The sequence below is a fragment of the Fundulus heteroclitus genome, unplaced genomic scaffold (genome assembly GCF_011125445.2).
Source record: "Fundulus heteroclitus isolate FHET01 unplaced genomic scaffold, MU-UCD_Fhet_4.1 scaffold_36, whole genome shotgun sequence".
NCBI lineage: Eukaryota > Metazoa > Chordata > Actinopteri > Cyprinodontiformes > Fundulidae > Fundulus > Fundulus heteroclitus.
Window position 1 is genome coordinate 2432389 of NW_023396770.1, and position 17781 is coordinate 2450169.

The window sequence follows — 17781 nt, forward strand, 5'->3', positions numbered from 1 at the left end:
TAAAAAAAAGAATAATCTGATTTTAAAAACACACATCCAAATAAAACATAAAATGGGAGAAAAAATTATAATTTTAACACAAATTAAATTACAAACATTAAATAAATGCTTAAATTATATAAAGTGATAATCAATAATTATTTAGCTAATAATCATATTTCAGTAATATTTCGCCCATAGAAGAGAAACAAGTTTAACTTGAGAAATGTGTTTATTATCACAGAAAAACGAAGAGAAGACAGGGGGTAAAAAGGAAAAGGGTGAGGGAGGGGGACAGATGGGGAGGAGAAAGTGGAGAGCTGGGTGGAGGAGGGGGAGTCAGACAGAAGGGGTGAGAAGGAGGAGGAGGAGCAGGAAGAAGAGGACGACGCTGAGGCGGACCAACGGAGCAGACTCCCGGTGGATCACGGAGCTGCTGCAGCCGGAGCCCCAAGCAGCAAACTCGGAGCCATGGCCGACGCAAGCGCCCAATCCACGGCCTGCACCGGCTCCAGCCTCCTGCAGCCGGTCAGCGAGATGACCAACCTGCCGCTGGATCAGGTAAGAGCCGGACCGGGCTCTTTCTCCATGCATCATCCCGGGGCCCGAGCCTCGGAGCCCGGCATGGAGCACTCCTCGGCTCCGGGGCTGGGATCGGGTCTCCAGCAGGCGCTGCTTTGGAACAAAAGATGCGTAAACAGGGCGGCGAGCCGGCGGCGGAGTCCTGGATGGACGGAGGCCTGCCGGAGTCCAGCTGTGGGAGGAGATTCTGTTTTGTAACGATGATCAGGGTCTGTGCGCGTCTGGATGCGCCTCTTTGTGGTGCGTCTGTAGCAAAATGAACCGGAATATATCCGAGTCTGCAGCAGATCAGAGGCAACGACCACCCAAACATCAGCTAATGCAGATTATCTCTGTAGAATAAAGAGGAAAGGCGGTTAAAGCGCCGCCAGGATGAAGACTTCATCAATAATAAGAGCAGTTATCAGTTGATTCAATCATTCCTGGCCCCTCAGAGCTCCACATGGACTCCAGACCAACAGCAGCCCGTTTCGACTTGTTTTTAAATTCTCTAGACGTTCTCCAGTGAGTGCCGGTCCAAAGGATCAGAACCCTGCCAGCAGTGACATATGGAGGTCTATGCACAGCTAACCTGTAAATATATATATTTATAAACGGTATTCCGACCTTTTCCACCCGTGCCATAAATCCTTCCCAGTTCAACTCAAACAAGCACAGGCAGAAAATTGCAATACGGCTGCCAGAGCTGCTGAAGCAGGTTCTGTTTGATTTTTAGCATTTTTTGGACCATCAATTATAATCAATCAACCAGATAAACCATAAATAACGTTCTGGTGTCCTGGTAGGAAGTGCTGATCAGTCTGCTAAAGCTGTACTTTGCAGGGAGGTTTTAAAGGACCAAATGTGTCTCACTGTGCTAAGGTACCAGTCAGGAGAAGAATACCAAACAAATCCAACAGCCTCACATCGACATATATGCTAGAATGCAGTGAAGACGGTTTGACTCAGAACCTTTAGGTGCCTAACCTGACTCCGCCAGATGGATTTGCTCCACCATATCCATCTGGAAACCTTCCGTTGAAGTAATTTTGGGAAGGGGCGAAAATACTGGTTAGCTGATTGGCCTATGTTGGTGATAGACGGGCCAAATAAACCAATCAGATCAACGAAGCATATGACGACAAGCTCTTGCTGAAACCAGTCGGGAGAAGAGCAAAAACATCTTTTCCTCTGAGAAAAGCCTCCAGAGCAGTGTTTTGCTCTTCTTTCAGTGAAGAAATACTCTGTAATTCCGATAAAACTTGCTCTATAGCCACGCTAACGCTAGTTTCATCGGCTGAAGCCGCCATGTTCTTTAGACTGAACTGGCTGTCGGGTCAGAGAGTCTCTGAATAAATGCTGCGGGGTACAATGACAGAGATCTGAGAGCCCAGACGGTGTCCTGAGCGTTCACACTGAGCCTGGTTCTGGTTCTGCTGGAGGTTCTCCTCCCTGTTAAAGGGGAGTTTTCCTCTCCACTGTCGCTTCATGCATGCTCAGTATGAGGGATTGCTGCAAAGCCATCAACAATGCAGACGACTGTCCACTGTGGCTCTACGCTCTTTCAGGAGGAGTGAATGCTGCTTGGAGAGACTTGATGCAACCTGCTGGGTTTCCTTAGAGAGTGCTGGCTTAATGACTTTAACGACTCCCCATTACTAAGGGGTGGACCTGTTTCTGTTGAATTTGCATGTTATTTAAGCCATTACAAGGCCTTTGACTTAGAGACTTAGACTTAGACAACTTTATTTGTCATTTTGTATGCACAGAGTGCGTACAGAACAAAATTTCGTTGCATACAGATTGTAAATTGCAGTAAAGTTAAAATACAGTATAAATTTAAATACAGTATAAATTAAAATACAGTATATTTGTTGGGTAGTAGTATAAAGCTTGATGCTCCACATTACTCCAGACATTTTGAATTGAGAAAACTTCCTGGATAGGAAGCGAAACGTCTTCAAACTTCGGAAAACAAGTCCAGTTGTTTTGTTTTTTCATTTTTTTTTGGAATTTCCTTAGAGAGGAAACTTTCTGACCAACCTGGAGGATTTGATGGAATCTGAGAAGAGCTTTGAGATGGCGTGTGTCATGAACTGGCGCTATATAAATAAAATTTAATTGAACTGGAGGACAACAGAACCTTTAAAGCCTTCTCCAGAGGAAAACCAGGAGCTAAACAGGGAAATAATACAGCTGATGACAGGATGTGGTTGAAAAGCGGACAAAGGTCTTCGTGACAGAGTCTAAGAAAGCGTTTTCCAGCCTCTCGCATCTCAGTGGAGGAACCCGGGTCCAGTCTCCCCTCCAACGAGGTCTCTGCTCTCTGAAGGTCCGTCCCCAGCATGTTGATGAGCCTCAGGTCTGGACTTTGACTGGACCGTTGTGACCTTAGTGCTGCTCGTTTTCAGCCCATCTGTTGTTGACCAGCTGCTGCGTTTGGGTTTGTTGTTCTGCTGAGGACCCACACTGCAAAAAGGGAACTAAAAATAAGTACAATTTTCTAGAAATGAGTCTATCTGCCCTTGATTTAAGCAGCTAAATAAGACTATTTGCCAATGAAATGCGTAATTCTACCCCTAAAATAAGATAATTAGACAGACTGAACTTTAAATAAGATGACGGACATGAGTTGTTCCTATTTTAAGTGCAAAAATCTTATTCCATTGGCAAATAGTCTTATTCACCTGCTTAAATCAAGAACAAATAAACTCATTTCAAGAGAATTTTACTTATTTTTAGTTCTATTTTTGCAGTGCAGTTAACTGTGTTAACACGTCGGCATACAGAACAACTAGAAGGTCCAAAACAGAGACTGATGGCCTAGTGGTTAGAGCAGGGCTGTTGCCTCCTGGAGAAGCTGCGAGTTCCCTGGTTCAATTCCCACAGACTGCCGCTCTGGGTCCCTGAGCAGGACGCTTAGACCCGGATCGCTCCCCACTGCTTCCTGAGGGACGGGTTGGATGCAGGGGACGCGTTTTACTGGAGCTAAGAGGATTAAAGATGGTTATCATTATCATTAAACCAAGCCCACATTATCACACCTCCACCACCGTGCTCTGCTGTTGTTCTCCAGTCTTCAGCTTCATGCATATGAAGCTCAGCAGACCAGAATCATGGTGCCATGTTCCCTGTAGCACTGCAAAAACTGAACTAAAAATAAGTACAATTTTCTTAAAATTAGTGTATCTGTCCTTGATTTTGAGCAGGTAAATAAGATGATCTGCCAATGGAATAAGATTTTTGCACTTAAAATAGGAACAACTCATCTCCATCATCTTATTTCAAGTGCAGGATGTCTAATTATCTTATTTTAGGGGTCAAAATACTCATTCCATTGGCAGATAATATATTTTACCTGCTCAAATCAAGGACAAAAACACAAACTTTAAGAACATTTTACTTATTTTAAGGTCTGTTTTTGCAGTGAGGGGACGGGAGGTTCTCCATCGATCCCTCCTAACAAGCGATTTTAGACATAAGACATTTTAGTCCAATAAGATGTTCATCCCCAAAAAGCCCTGAGCATGACGCCTCCCCCACCGTGCTTTGCTCTTGGTGTGAACCTGTGCCGTATGGCCAATCTTCTTAAAGCCACACTTGTTGATGTCCTGACGTTTGACCTTTAACCTGCTGAGTGAGGCCTGTAGAGTCTGAGGCGGAGCTCCTAAGTTTAATTTCTCTGAGCTTCCCGCTCTGACGTTGGGCTGAACCTGCTGGGACGTCCATCCTGGGAAGATCAACAGCTGCTGAGATGTTCTCCTCCTGGGAACGATGTTCTCTCTGCAGGACGGTGGACTTCAGACCGTCTGGACAGCAATAGCTGCTCTAAGGTCATTTCTGATGTCGTTCTGCCCTGCAGAGCAGCAGACGGAGAAATCTGCTGCTTTTATCGCTGATTCTGATTCAGTTAATCTGTGCATTCAGGAGAGAACAGATGAGATGAGACCTCTACTCTTCCTAAAGAAAGACAGAACAAATCTTCATTTCCTTCTTTCAGAGGGAATGTTCCTGCCGCTCCGGATCGGAGGAGTTTAACCGTGGGACGAGTAATCGCTCAGTTTACACACTTTCCATTATTTATGACACTTGGTGTCAGATTACAGACAGATGAGATGCTCTGGAAGGCATCGCTGCGAATGCGGTGAGCTCACTCTGAGGAAACACGAGACCACGGAGGATGAAGACGCTGCTCCTCATCCTCATCGTCTGCTGATGGTGATCTGTGTGTTTACGTCTGGGCTGTGCTGTGAGTTTTACTGTAAAAACACAAACATGCTCAGTTTACACCAAGCTGTTCAGGTGTGTCTGCTGGGGTCTGTGGTGGTGATGGGGGGGGGGGGGGCACCTGGAGTCTGTAGCGTCACCACGGGGGGATTGGAACCCACTCCGCTTTGCAGAATTGATGTAACTGAGGCTCATTGGAGGGTTTTCCAGGATGAGCGGCCAGATTTAAACCCAGACTTTGACTAGGCCGCCCCGAGCCTCCTTAAGCCGTGAGCTTAAGGAGGCTCGGGGCTTATGTTTTTGTGCCTTTTTTCACTGTTAAGTGTGTTTGTGGATTCTGACCCATGAAAGATTCTTTATAAATACCTACCTCCTTCCCTACTTCCTTCCCTACTTCCTTCGTTACTTCCTTCCTTCCTTTTTATTCCTCCCTTATTTCCTTCCTTCCTTCCTTTTTATTCCTCCCTTATTTCCTTTCTTCCTTCCTTCCTATTTACTTTTCCTTTCTACCTTGCTTACTTCCTTTCTTACTCACTTTCTTTCTTTCTTCCTTACCTATTCACTTTCCTCCTTGTTCCCTTCCTTCCTCCCTACATTCCTTTTCCTTCCTTCCTTTTAATTCCTTCCTTCCTTAAATATTTCCTTCCTTCCCTACTTTCTTCCTTCCTTACATATCCTTCCACTTCCTTCCTTCCTTCCTTCCTTCCTTCCTTCCTTCCTTCCTTCCTTACATTTCCTTCCACTTCCTTCCTTCCTTCCTTCCTTACATTTCCTTCCACTTCCTTCCTTCCTTCCTTACATTTCCTTCCACTTCCTTCCTTCCTTGCTTACATTTCCTTCCACTTTCTTTCTTTCTTTCTTTCTTTCTTTCTTTCTTTCTTTCTTTCTTTCTTTCTTTCTTTACTTACCTACTGGCTTCCTTCCTTCTTTACTTACCTACTCATTTCCTTCCTTTCTTATTCACTTTTCCTTCCTTCCCCCCTTCCTTCCTTTTCTTTCCTTACGTCTTTCCTTCCTTCCTCCCTCCCTCCCTTCTTTAGCGTTCTTCCTTACTTCTTCCTCCCTCGCCTCCTATCCTCTTCCTTCCTTCCGTCCTTCGTCTTACCATTGCCTTCCTTGCTTACAATCTTAATCTTCCTTAACTCACTTTCTTCCATCCTTTCTTCTTTACCTATTCACTTCCCTCCTTCTTCCCCTTCTTCCTCCCTACATTCCTTTTAATTCCTTCCTTCCTTTTAATTCCTTCCTTCCTTCCTTGCTTCCTTCCTTCCTTCCTTCCTTCCTCCCTCCTTTCCTTCCTCCCTACATTCCTTTTCCTTCCTCCCTTTTAATTCCATCCTTCCTTCCTTACATTTCTTTCCACTTCCTTCCTCCCCTCCTCCCTACATTTCTTGGTGCTCCTGCTTTATGAGCTAACTCTCATGGTGAACTCTTTCCTCCCTGCTGGACCCTCAGAGTTTTCCTCCACTGTGACTCTGCTGTGGGACGTCCAGCTGAACAAACCTCCTCTGTCCCGCCGCGGTCGGCGACCCGCCGTGACGGAGAGAAACCATCACAGCTTCACTCCAAACAGAGAAAACAAAGTTCTGCCAGAGCTGAACTGGTTTTGTTTGCTACAGGAACCAGAACCACAAACCACTGCCAGAGATTCTGGCTCCTTTTAAGGGAAAATTCATGTGAGGGTCAGTTTTCTCCCTGCCGGGCAGAGGAACCAGGGGATGAGTTTCACTCTGCGGCGTTTAAAAGGTTTTATCAGTCTTTAATATAATCTCGTGACAATAATGCGAGCGTTAAAGGGAAACTGAGAAGCTCTCTGTGGAGCCGTGCTGGTAGAGGAGCAGCTCTGACGCCACTTTTCCCTCCGCTCTGTCTGCAGGTGAACTTCGTGGTGTGTCAGCTGTGCGCTCTGATCTCAGCCTTCTGGTTCCGCCTCTTCCTGCATCCCAGGAAAACCAGTCCTTTCGTCAGACACGTGGTGGCCACCGTGCTGGGCGTCTACTTTGCCCTCTTCTGCTTCGGCTGGTAAGAACATGACTGAAACCTTCCGTCTCTAGTTTGTTTCTGCTAAACTAGACAGCTAAAGAGTAGAAATTAGTTAAATTCCTCAGAGAAAAGCTTCAGAAAACTGCTGCTAACCTGGAAAGGCTCTGCCCCTGTGAAGACTGGAAAAGAGCTCAGAAAGATGCAGGACTCTCAGGTTGCCACCGGTGCAGAGCTTACTGCAGATCAGCTGCAGGTAGAGCGTGTTCCTCTGCACGCAGCGAGGACCAGACCTTGCAGGGCGGCCATTAAGCTAAGTCTGTCCCAGGAAACGGCCACGGGACAGATATTCTGCAGAAGAAAGGAAAGAATCTTCCCTCTGATTGTCGGAGACGTCTGCAGAAGAGACGCTTAGAGTTCCAGAGTGTTACCATCTACCATAGAAAGTACTCCTGGGTCAATGTGAGCTTCTGTGCTTTCTGTGTCTCTGCTCTGTCTTCTCTAACATAGAAAGTACTCCTGGGTCAATGTGAGCTTCTGTGCTTTCTGTGTCTCTGCTCTGTCTTCTCTAACATAGAAAGTACTCCTGGGTCAATGTGAGCTTCTGTGCTTTCTGTGTCTCTGCTCTGTCTTCTCTAACATAGAAAGTACTCCTGGGTCAATGTGAGCTTCTGAGCTTTCTGTGTCTCTGCTCTGTCTTCTCTAAGCCCCAGTGGGTGGAGGCAGATGAGCGTTCACACTGAGCCTGGTTCTGGTTCTGCTGGAGGTTCTCCTCCCTGTTAAAGGGGAGTTTTCCTCTCCACTGTCGCTTCATGCATGCTCAGTATGAGGGATTGCTGCAAAGCCATCAACAATGCAGACGACTGTCCACTGTGGCTCTACGCTCTTTCAGGAGGAGTGAATGCTGCTTGGAGAGACTTGATGCAACCTGCTGGGTTTCCTTAGAGAGGAAACTTTCTCACCAACCTGGAGGATCTGATGGAGTCTGACTTTAGAAAGAGCCTTGAGATGATATGATGTTAATTGGTGCTATAGAAATAAGTAGAATTTGAAATTTAATTGAATTGAGTTAGGGGCCAGCAGAGAAGGGTCCGATTGAAGGGTTTGGCCATTTCTTCCAGTCCCGGGAGCTCTTCTGTGGAGAAAGAGTGAAATCAACTTTGTTGTTTATCATGCGTGATAAAGCAACGTGTTGCTTTAAAATGTTAAAATTAAAATCAGGAAAGTCTCCAGATCCGAGCCCCGGTGAGAACCTTGCTCCGTTTAGCCCACAGCATGATGAGACAGGAGCCAGCCAGGATCAACGGCATTTTCTCCCTCGGCTGGTTAACGTTTATTTTGATTGGCTGAGATTTGAATTGGACTCAGGGAGCCAATCAGATCGCTCATTATCTGTTTATTAATAAAGTTTCACCTCTGTAAGTATGGAGCTAAAACAGTGACAGCTTGCAGCGACGTTGACGAGAAATTTGGCGTTGAGAAATCAAACATTGTTAGAAAGTAAAAACTTGGGATTTTTCTCATTTTATGCTGCAGCTTTTATTTAATCAGATGTTTTCAGTGTCTCTGCAGAGTTTCTTCAGCTACAATGTTACTAATGGAAAGCTCCTGTCAAGTTCCGCTGCTCGACCACAAGAAAGGGTTTTACTTTCATTTATATTATCTTCATTAGCTTATATAGCAATGATTGTAGTGACATGGAGCTAAACCAGTGACAGCAGGTAGATGATGAGGAGTACTGGAAAATTGGAGGGTCCATGAAGGGGCCTTCAGTTTAGCCCCGCCCCCTAAGGTAAAACAGTGCCAGCTTGTAGTGACTTCATAGCTGAAGGAGCTCTGCAGTGACACTGAAAACATCTGATTCATAAGTTTTTTCTTTCTAACAATTTTTGACTTTTCCATGTCTAATTTTTCAACGCCAAAATTTTTTGACGTAATTACAAGCTGTCACTGTTTTAGCTCCATATGTAAGGACTTCCTGTCAGTTGGAGCTTTTGTTGAAGGTTGATTTAAAATAAAATAAAAAACGTGTCCATCAGTTCTGCCTCTTCCTTCTGCAGGTATGCGCTTCACTTCCTGCTTCAGAGCGGACTCACCTACGGCATCATGATCCTGACCGGAGTGGAGCACATGCACAAGTGAGTGTGGCGGGTCCCCTCAGTGCCGGCAGATCCAGACGATAAACGGTCCGAGGAGGCGGCAGCTGTGAAATGATCCGTTCAGATTAAATTCAGACCGTTGGGTTGATCCTCTGCTGTGGAAAACCACTTCCTGCTGCTTATGTACAGTAACTAAGGGGCGACTCCTGTAAGATAAAACCGCCACATCACAGGAGTAGATCACATCACGATGGTGACGCTAATTCAGACGTCAAATGGGCCGAAGATTAAAACTCAAGAGTTAAAAGTCTCAGTTCAACGTTGGGAAGTATTTACTATTCTTCCTGGGGTCCAGTTGAAAGGACTATTTGACATTAACATGATATGCACATAATTAATCTGACATATTTTATAAATTACATACAGAAACATGAATTTAAAAGTTGAAAGAGAGTGTGCTTTTTAAATCTCTAATGTTTTTAGGCAAGGCAAGGTAAATTTATTTATATAGCACAATTCAGTACACAGACAATGCAAAGTGCTTTATATGATTAAAATACAGGAAATAAAGCAGAAAAAAAGCAAGTAGGAAAAAATTTAAAAATAATTTATGCCCTTCCTGAATTTTTCTATAGACAACACTATCTGGTAAAATGATTATGTATCTGATCAGAATAAATAAGCTGTTCATAAAATTATTCAGGTCTCCCTGTTAGTACACTGCAAAAAGGCAACTGAAACTGAGTAAATCTTTATTGAAATTAGTGTATTTGTCCTTGATTAGAGCAGGTAAATACAATTATCTGCCAATAGAATGAGTATTTTTACCCCTAAAATAAGATAATTAGACATCCTGCACTTGAAATAAGATGATGGAGATGAGTTGTTCCTATTTTAAGAGCAAAAATCTTATTCCATTGGCAGATCATCTTATTTACCTGCTGTAATCAAGGACAAATACACTTACTTCAAGAAAGTTTTACTCACTTTTAGTTCCCTTTTTGCAGTATATGACTTTGTTTTTTTTTAAAATGGGTAAATTATACCGCAGCCTAACTTTTAACAGAGGCCACAATAAGGTGCGGTGCATTTCAATAAAGTAGAAAAATGACATCTTGGCACTAAGCGATCAGCTTTATTTGCTGCTCCCCAAAGGGATGAGTTAAAACGCAGAAGTGAATTTGTCCATTGTGAGATCAATGATGTTTTATTATTATTATTATTATTATTATTATTATTATTATTATTATTATTATTATTATTATTATTATTATTATTATTATTATTTTGGGCTACCTTGATCAATCCATTTATTCAAACACTATTCTAAATGAGACAGAACCAAAGATCGAACGTCTAGCAAAACTTTTGGAGAAACAAGAGAGGAACATCTTCTAACAACAGCAATACCTTTGCCCATTTTACCAGTGATATTGTCAATATGATGAGACCAAGACAAGTGATCCACTGTTATAACAACTAATTTCATTTTTGTATCAGTCGGTGAGACAGAAGAAACCTAAATTATTCCCAAAAGTCTTTGCACCAAGTGCCAAATAGTTGCATTTAATAAAATATATCATTACTGCACATTTAGTTTTTTTTCCACAGCTTTTAGAAGACTAACAGAAATAGCTGAATGTAGTCTAAAGCAGCTACTGGATGCTAAGAGCTCAGGAGATGGTGGCTCTGAGCTAAACGTCTCTCCATTGAGCGCTGGGACCATGAGGTGTTGTTGCTCTGACTCTTTTGGCTGCAGGTACTGCCTGGTAGTGGCTCTCAGCTACCTGAGTCTGTGCCAGATCACCCGCGTCTACGTCTTTGACTACGGCATGTACTCTGCTGACTTCACCGGGTAAAACTCCTCTTCCTCTCCTGTCCGTTAAGGCATCATGAGTCAAACGTCAGTGATGGTCAGCTGATTTGCCGCTTTGCTTCCTTTTCCAGTCCCATGATGGTCATAACTCAAAAGATCACCAGCCTGGCCTTTGAAATCCACGACGGTGAGCTGCTGTAATTACGCAACCCTGGGAAGACTGAGACTCAGGGGGGCTAACGGTGTCTTGTTTTGGCAGGAATGGCTCGGAAGGAAGAGCATCTGACCGCAGGACAGAAGATTTTAGCCATCAGGTTGGTTTTCTGCTCTGTGATTAAAGACCAGTTTACAGCTGCTTTCCTCCTGACGTCCGCATGTTTCTGCAGGCGGATGCCGAGCCTCCTCGAGTATTTCAGCTACAACTGTAACTTCATGGGCATCCTGGCGGGTCCGACCTGCTCCTTCAACGACTACATCGCCTTCATCGAGGGAGAACCGCGGCGCCACAGAGAGCAGGAGGCTGACAGGGAGTCCGGCAGCAGGCTGAGGCAGGGCGAGCCGTCCCCAAACGTGCGTCACGTGACCGCTTGGCTCTGAGCTGATTTCCCTGCAGACACAATCAATCTGAGCATGGCACAGCAGGGGCTCAAAGGCCATCAGACACTGAAATGGCCCTGAAATAACGAATATTCTCTGCTTTAAAATCCTACACTGCAAAAATAGAACTAAAAATAAGTAATATTTTCTTAAAATTAGTGTATTTGTCCTTGATTTGAGCAGGTAAATAAGATGATCTGCCAATGGATTAAGACTTTTGCACTTAAAATAGGAACAATTAATCTCCATCATCTTATTTCAAGCGCAGTATATCTAATTATCTTATTTTAGGGGTCAAAATACTCATTCCATTGGCAGATAATATTATTTACCTGCTAAAATCTCGGACAAAAACACTAATTTTAAGAACATTTTATTTATTTTTAGATCTGTTTTTGCAGTGTTACCCTAAATCTGAGTTTAGATTTTCAATGAAGAAGACAAAGAATCCCAATGAGAGACGGATTTCTTAAACCAGGGGTGTCCAAAGTGCGCCGAAGGGCCCATCTGTGGACCCTGGACTAACTTTAAAATTAGGCCTGACAAATTAAAACCTTTGTTAAATGGAAAGTGTCCAACGCAAAGAATTCATCTTTTAACAACAGAACGTTTTACGTTCTCTTTAATTTCATAGATAATAGGACCACATCTGTCCAGTGAGTTTAACTCAAAAGCAGATGTTGGTGCATCCAGATCTCCCAATCTGCTTAATTATTTATAAAAATCTGCTAGATTCACCAAGCTTTTACCAAAGCTAGACTGACCCAGATCCTGCTGTTGAGAACAGAATCAATTTTCCATTTTTTTTTTCAGTCGGGTCCAAACAGTTTGCAAACTGGATGTCTTTCCTTCAATAAGGCAAAGATGCACAATTATCTACAATTATTAACACATAATGTTTCCAAAACATCCGAATGCTTCATTAGTTTAAATAAAATGTTGCAGCCTTATATATTGCTAAACTGATATCTGCCCTGAACTTTTGACATGACAGTTTTGACCACATAACAAAAGTTTGGACACCCCTGTCCCTCCTGCCTCCTTTTGCCAGTAGGATGTCCAGAACCTCCTTAGTTCCTAGCTGGTAGCTGGACTGGGAGCTCATCCCTGTAACAGCTTGGTTCCTGTGGGCCGACCGCTTGGTTCCTCCACACTTCAGGTTCCTGAGTGTTTGGTGTTTCACTTACTGAGGTCTAGACGTTGAGACTTCAGGCTGTCTCCATGCTGTTGGTGAACCACGGTGGACTCCCAGGTGGGCAGATGGTAGCCGCCATGGTTGCAGCAGCTGTTGGCAGAACCACAGAGGCCTCTTCTACTGGACTTGTTCTTCAGTTGCATTGCAAAAATGGATCTAAAAATAAGTAACATTTTCTTAAAATTAGTGCATTTGTCCTTGATTTGAGCAGGAAAAGTAAGATTAGCTGCCAATGGAATGAGTATTTTTACCCTTAAAATAAGATAATTAGAAATACTGCACCTGAAATAAGACGATGGAGATTAATTGTTTCTATTTTAAGTGCAAAAATCTTATTCCATTGGCAGATCATCTTATTTAGCTGCTCAAATCAAGGACAAATACACTCTTTTCAAGAAAATGTCACTTATTTTTTTGCAGTGTGGTTGCTGCAGGCATAGTTTTTTGGACGGCGGAGTTTGTTAGACGGCCCACGCTCCTCCAAAGACCCGACGGAGACACTGCGTTGGAGAACCAGGAATGTTGTGTGTCCTGTTTTAGAAGGATCAATGATCCTCGTTTCTTTATCTGGAGTTTTATTTAAAAAGTCGCTCAAAAACCAACATTACAGTCCTAAATGTTAGGAGAACTCATCTTTATTATGTTTATAACTAACGCAGACTTCCAAACAACAACCAGGGGGTGGAAGCTCTATGTTGGAGATGAAATGAGGACAAAGATGTTTCTCTCTCCACAAGCAGAAGCTAAACCAGAACCAATGTGTTTCTCCTCAGGTGGAGGTGGTGCGTAAAGTGGCCACCTCCTTCTTCTGCCTCCTGGTTTTCCTCTCGGTGTGTAAAGTATTTCCTGTGGAACGAAACATTGAGGACGATTTCATCGCCAACACGCCGTTCTACGCTCAGGTGGTCTACCTGTACCTCTCCATGCTGACCACCCGACCCAAGTATTACTTTGTTTGGACGCTCGGTGGGTGACTGAAACATATTTACCAAACATCTTTGTTTCTTTGGCCTGTTTGCTCCTGTTTCATCCTGAGATTGTCTCACCTAACAGCTGATGCCATCAACAACGCTGCCGGCTTTGGTTTTAACGGCTACGACAGTAACGGCGCGCCCCGCTGGGACCTGATCTCCAACCTGAGGATACTAAACATCGAGGTCAGGGTTGTTAGGAGAGAACACATCGTTTTTACGCTTTATAACCAACACAGACCTGCAGCCAGACTAATTAGACTGTGTTTCTTCCCACAGTTTGCTACCAGTTTCAAAGTTTTCCTCGACAACTGGAACATTCAGACTGTGCACTGGCTCAAAAGGTCTGTCTGGAAACTCTGGGCTGTTTAAGACGAATGTTTGTCAAATGAATGAACGCGTTTTTCTGTAACCATATGCTGCTCTCTTTGTGTTTGAAATCAGGGTGTGCTATGAGCGCTGTCCCTACCACCCAACAGCGGCCACATTCATCCTGTCCGCCATGTGGCACGGAGCTTATCCAGGATACTACCTCACCTTCCTGACCGGCATCGTTGTGACGCTGGCGGCCAGAGCAGTGAGTTAGATCATCAGGTTCTCTGGACCTGTTATGGGATGGAGGGATGGATGGATGGATGGATGGATGGGTGGAGGAATAGTGGGATGGATGGATGGATGGATGGAAGGATGATGGACGGATGATGGATGGATGGATGGACGGATGGATGGATGGATGGATGGATGGGTGGAGGAATAGTTGGATGGATGGATGAAGGGATGGATGGATGAAGGAATAAATGGATGGATGGGTGGGTGGATGGATGGATGGGTGGGTGGAGGAATAGTGGGATGGATGGATGGATGGATGGATGGACGGATGATGGATGGATGGATGGACGGATGGATGGATGGATGGATGGGTGGAGGAATAGTGGGATGGATGGATGGATGGATGGAAGGATGATGGATGGATGGATGGATAGATGAAGGAATAGATGGATGGATGGAGGGATGGATGGATGGGTGGGTGGGTGGGTGGGTGGATGGATGGATGGATGGGTGGGTGGAGGAATAGTTGGATGGATGGATGGATGGATGGATGGATGGATGGGTGGGTGGGTGGAGGAATAGTGGGATGGATGGAAGGATGATGGACGGATGATGGATGGATGGATGGATGGATGGATGGGTGGAGGAATAGTTGGATGGATGGATGAAGGGATGGATGGATGAAGGAATAAATGGATGGATGGGTGGGTGGATGGATGGATGGATGGGTGGGTGGAGGAATAGTGGGATGGATGGATGGATGGATGGATGGAAGGATGATGGACGGATGATGGATGGATGGATGGACGGATGGATGGATGGATGGGTGGAGGAATAGTTGGATGGATGGATGAAGGGATGGATGGATGAAGGAATAAATGGATGGATGGGTGGGTGGATGGATGGATGGGTGGGTGGAGGAATAGTGGGATGGATGGATGATGGATGGATGGATGGATGGACGGATGGAGGATGGATGGGTGGGTGGGTGGGTGGAGGAATAGTTGGATGGATGGATGGATGGATGAAGGAATAGATGGATGGATGGATGGATGGATGGATGGGTGGGTGGAGGAATAGTTGGATGGATGAAGGGATGGATGGATGGATGGATGGAAGGATGATGGACGGATGATGGATGAATGATAGATGGATGGATGGACAGATGGATGGATGGACAGATGGATGATGGATGGATGGATTGATGGATAGAGGAATAGTTGGATGGATGGATGGATGGATGGATGGATGGATGAGTGGATGGATGGATGGATGGATGGATGGATGATGGATGGATGGATGGATGGATGGATGAGTGGATGGATGGATGGATGGATGGATGGATGAGTGGATAAACAGACGGTTGGATGAATAAATGTTGGCAAAGTAAGAAAATCTCCAGTTAGGAGGTCTTAAATCCTGAGCCGCTGAGTAACGGTCTGACCTTTGACCCCTCAGGTGAGACACAAAGTCCGGCCTCACTTCCTGCGTTCTGCGGCTCACAAACTGCTGTATGACATCATCACGTGGGCCGCCACTCAGATCGCCATCTGCTACACGGTGGTGCCTTTTGTCCTGCTGTCTGTGGGCCCGTCGCTAAAGTTTTACAGGTCAACAAACTTTTCACTGTTAACCCCAGATCTGGGTTTTCATTTGGGACATTTTCTACTCTGACCAGCAGACGTTTAATGGAGGTCTTTGACACTCAGCCTTTGCATAAACCTTGTATTTTCTTTCTAAGCTGGTAAAACTCAAACAGGCCTTTTTCCCTCAGGCTAAGTTTCATATTGTGTCTTACTTTCTTCCCTCCGTCCTGCAGGTCGTGGTACTTCTGCCTCCACATCATGTGCATCCTCCTGGCTGTAGCGCTGCCGGTCAAACCCAGACATCTGCGCCTCAAAGAGCAGCAGAAGGCCTGCTCCCAGGGTCCAGTCCTAAAACCGCTGGAGGCAGCAGACCCCACCTACAGTCACAAAGAGAAGACCTCATGAGGCGGGCGTCAGAAAGATCGGTGTAAATTTCCATGGACTTGTATGGGAGGACGTGAAGCCGAACGGACTGAGGGAAGCTCCAGCTGGACTAGGTACAGAAAAAAAAACAAAAGGCCAAACTTTATTAATTTGGATTCAGTGGGAGAAGAAAGAGAAAGCAGGCTCTGGGTTTCATCTTTTTTTTGTTTTTTAAAGGAATCATGACTGCCAGAACTGACAGCGGACAGACTCAGAAAAACCTGCCATGTTTAGGAATATAAATACCTAATGTGAGTTTACATGGGACAGCTGAGTGTGATCAGTGCAAACTGCCTGAATGATTTCAAAATGACTCCCTTCTGGTCAGAAACCTGCAGATTAAAGGAGGAAATATATGGTTAAATGAAAACTAACATTTATCAAAAACTGGAATACAACTTGGGTTGTGACAAAATGGGTTGTGTGAATAGAAGTCAGACCGATTAAAGGAACACTTAAATGTTTAAAAGAGGTTAGTTTTGGAAAATGTGCCAATGTTTGCTCACTCAGTCACCTTATTTGTTCTATAAAAAAAAAAGGAAAAGCGCTGCTCTGCAGGAGAACTGGTAACTGTCTCAATGTGTTTACATTTGTAAGTTTGGTTTAAAGTTCCTGCTGATGTTTCATTTAAAAAAGAAGACGCGGTTTGATAAACGGCTTAACTAAACCTTCAAAACATTAACTGAAAAAGAACTGTAATGGAGCTGAGATTGCATTTCTGTTCAACGGCATGTTTCATGGTTTTTCTTTTCCAGTTGGTTCTGGGCTTGTAGCTCAAAACGCTAATTTTCAGTTCCTTCACAGGACGGTTTGTTACGCCACTCAGGCTCGGTCTCATTACTGCATTTAGCTCAGACACTTGGAAGAAGCTGCTTGGTCTGGCAGATAATTATTTTGGGTAAAACCATAGACATGGAAGACTGGACGCCAGAGTTCGAAGACAAAGACGTATTGTGAGTGGCGTTTTTGAAACAAGGTTTCAAATTGACTCTTATATAACACATATAGTTATGAAAAAAAACAAACAAACACAGTTTGGTTGTTATGACTAAAACTAAATTGATTAAGTGGTTTGGTGTAATGTTATATACAGAGGTAAATTAAGGTAGGTTTAAGTGAATTTTAGGTTAATTGTGTTTTGTAGTGGTTAAACTGATTTGATTTGCAGATACATTGTCTGTTATTGACATTCTTATTACTAAATGATAATGTGTTATTGTTTTTAAACCAATTTAGTTCATAATTTTGCTGAATGTAAATTGAAACACTTCTTTAATTTAGAAAATTCAATTGGCACGTATGGCAATTATTGAGGAGAATGTGCCACTCACAATATGGAAAGGGAGAGAAAGCCGATACGGCTGTTAAACTTCCATGTCTACAGAAGGTTTGCCGATTATGATTAATCCTCTTAGCTGCAACTTCTTCAGAATAGAATAATAGAAACGTTTTTATTGACAACAATACAATCCGATTTTTGTGCAAAGCATTAAACGTTTGCATTCTGGTTATTCTAGACATTAGATCATTGCTCAGTGTCCAGTATTACAAAATGTTTATTAAGAGACTCAAAAGGCCTGCTCTGAAATAGAAGTTTGTGTTAAATCTGCTAATTCATTTTTAAAAGTCTTAGAAAGGCCAGTTGCCATTCTTTTTGGTACTTTCCAGATTTTTAGGTTTTCTGGCACCAAAAATAATTAAATATGTGCTCTAAAGGTGAAAAAGGATAATGTTTGTTCCGGTGATGGTTTAGTTTTATATCTGGACTACTGGGGAGAAAATCCTTTTTGACAAGTCA

General features: G+C 43.8%; 1 protein-coding gene across 2 annotated transcripts; it reads left to right on the forward strand.

Moving 5' to 3' along the window:
• The first annotated feature begins 308 nt into the window (after positions 1–308).
• mboat2b (membrane bound O-acyltransferase domain containing 2b) lies at positions 309–16521 on the forward strand. Of its 2 annotated transcripts, XR_001165257.3 has the most exons (14): positions 309–540; positions 6644–6789; positions 8808–8885; positions 10606–10701; positions 10794–10849; positions 10922–10976; positions 11049–11232; positions 13228–13420; positions 13508–13611; positions 13705–13769; positions 13870–14002; positions 15433–15584; positions 15794–16057; positions 16161–16521. XR_001165257.3 is itself a non-coding variant. In XM_012854108.3 (13 exons), the coding sequence occupies exons 1-13, from the start codon at positions 451–453 to the stop codon at positions 15963–15965; spliced, it is 1524 nt and encodes a 507-aa protein (XP_012709562.2). In that variant the 5' UTR covers positions 309–450; the 3' UTR covers positions 15966–16521. The 2 variants fall into 2 exon arrangements, 1 of the variants encoding a protein (XP_012709562.2); XM_012854108.3 differs by having other exon boundaries at positions 15794–16521.
• Positions 16522–17781: the final 1260 nt, after the last annotated feature.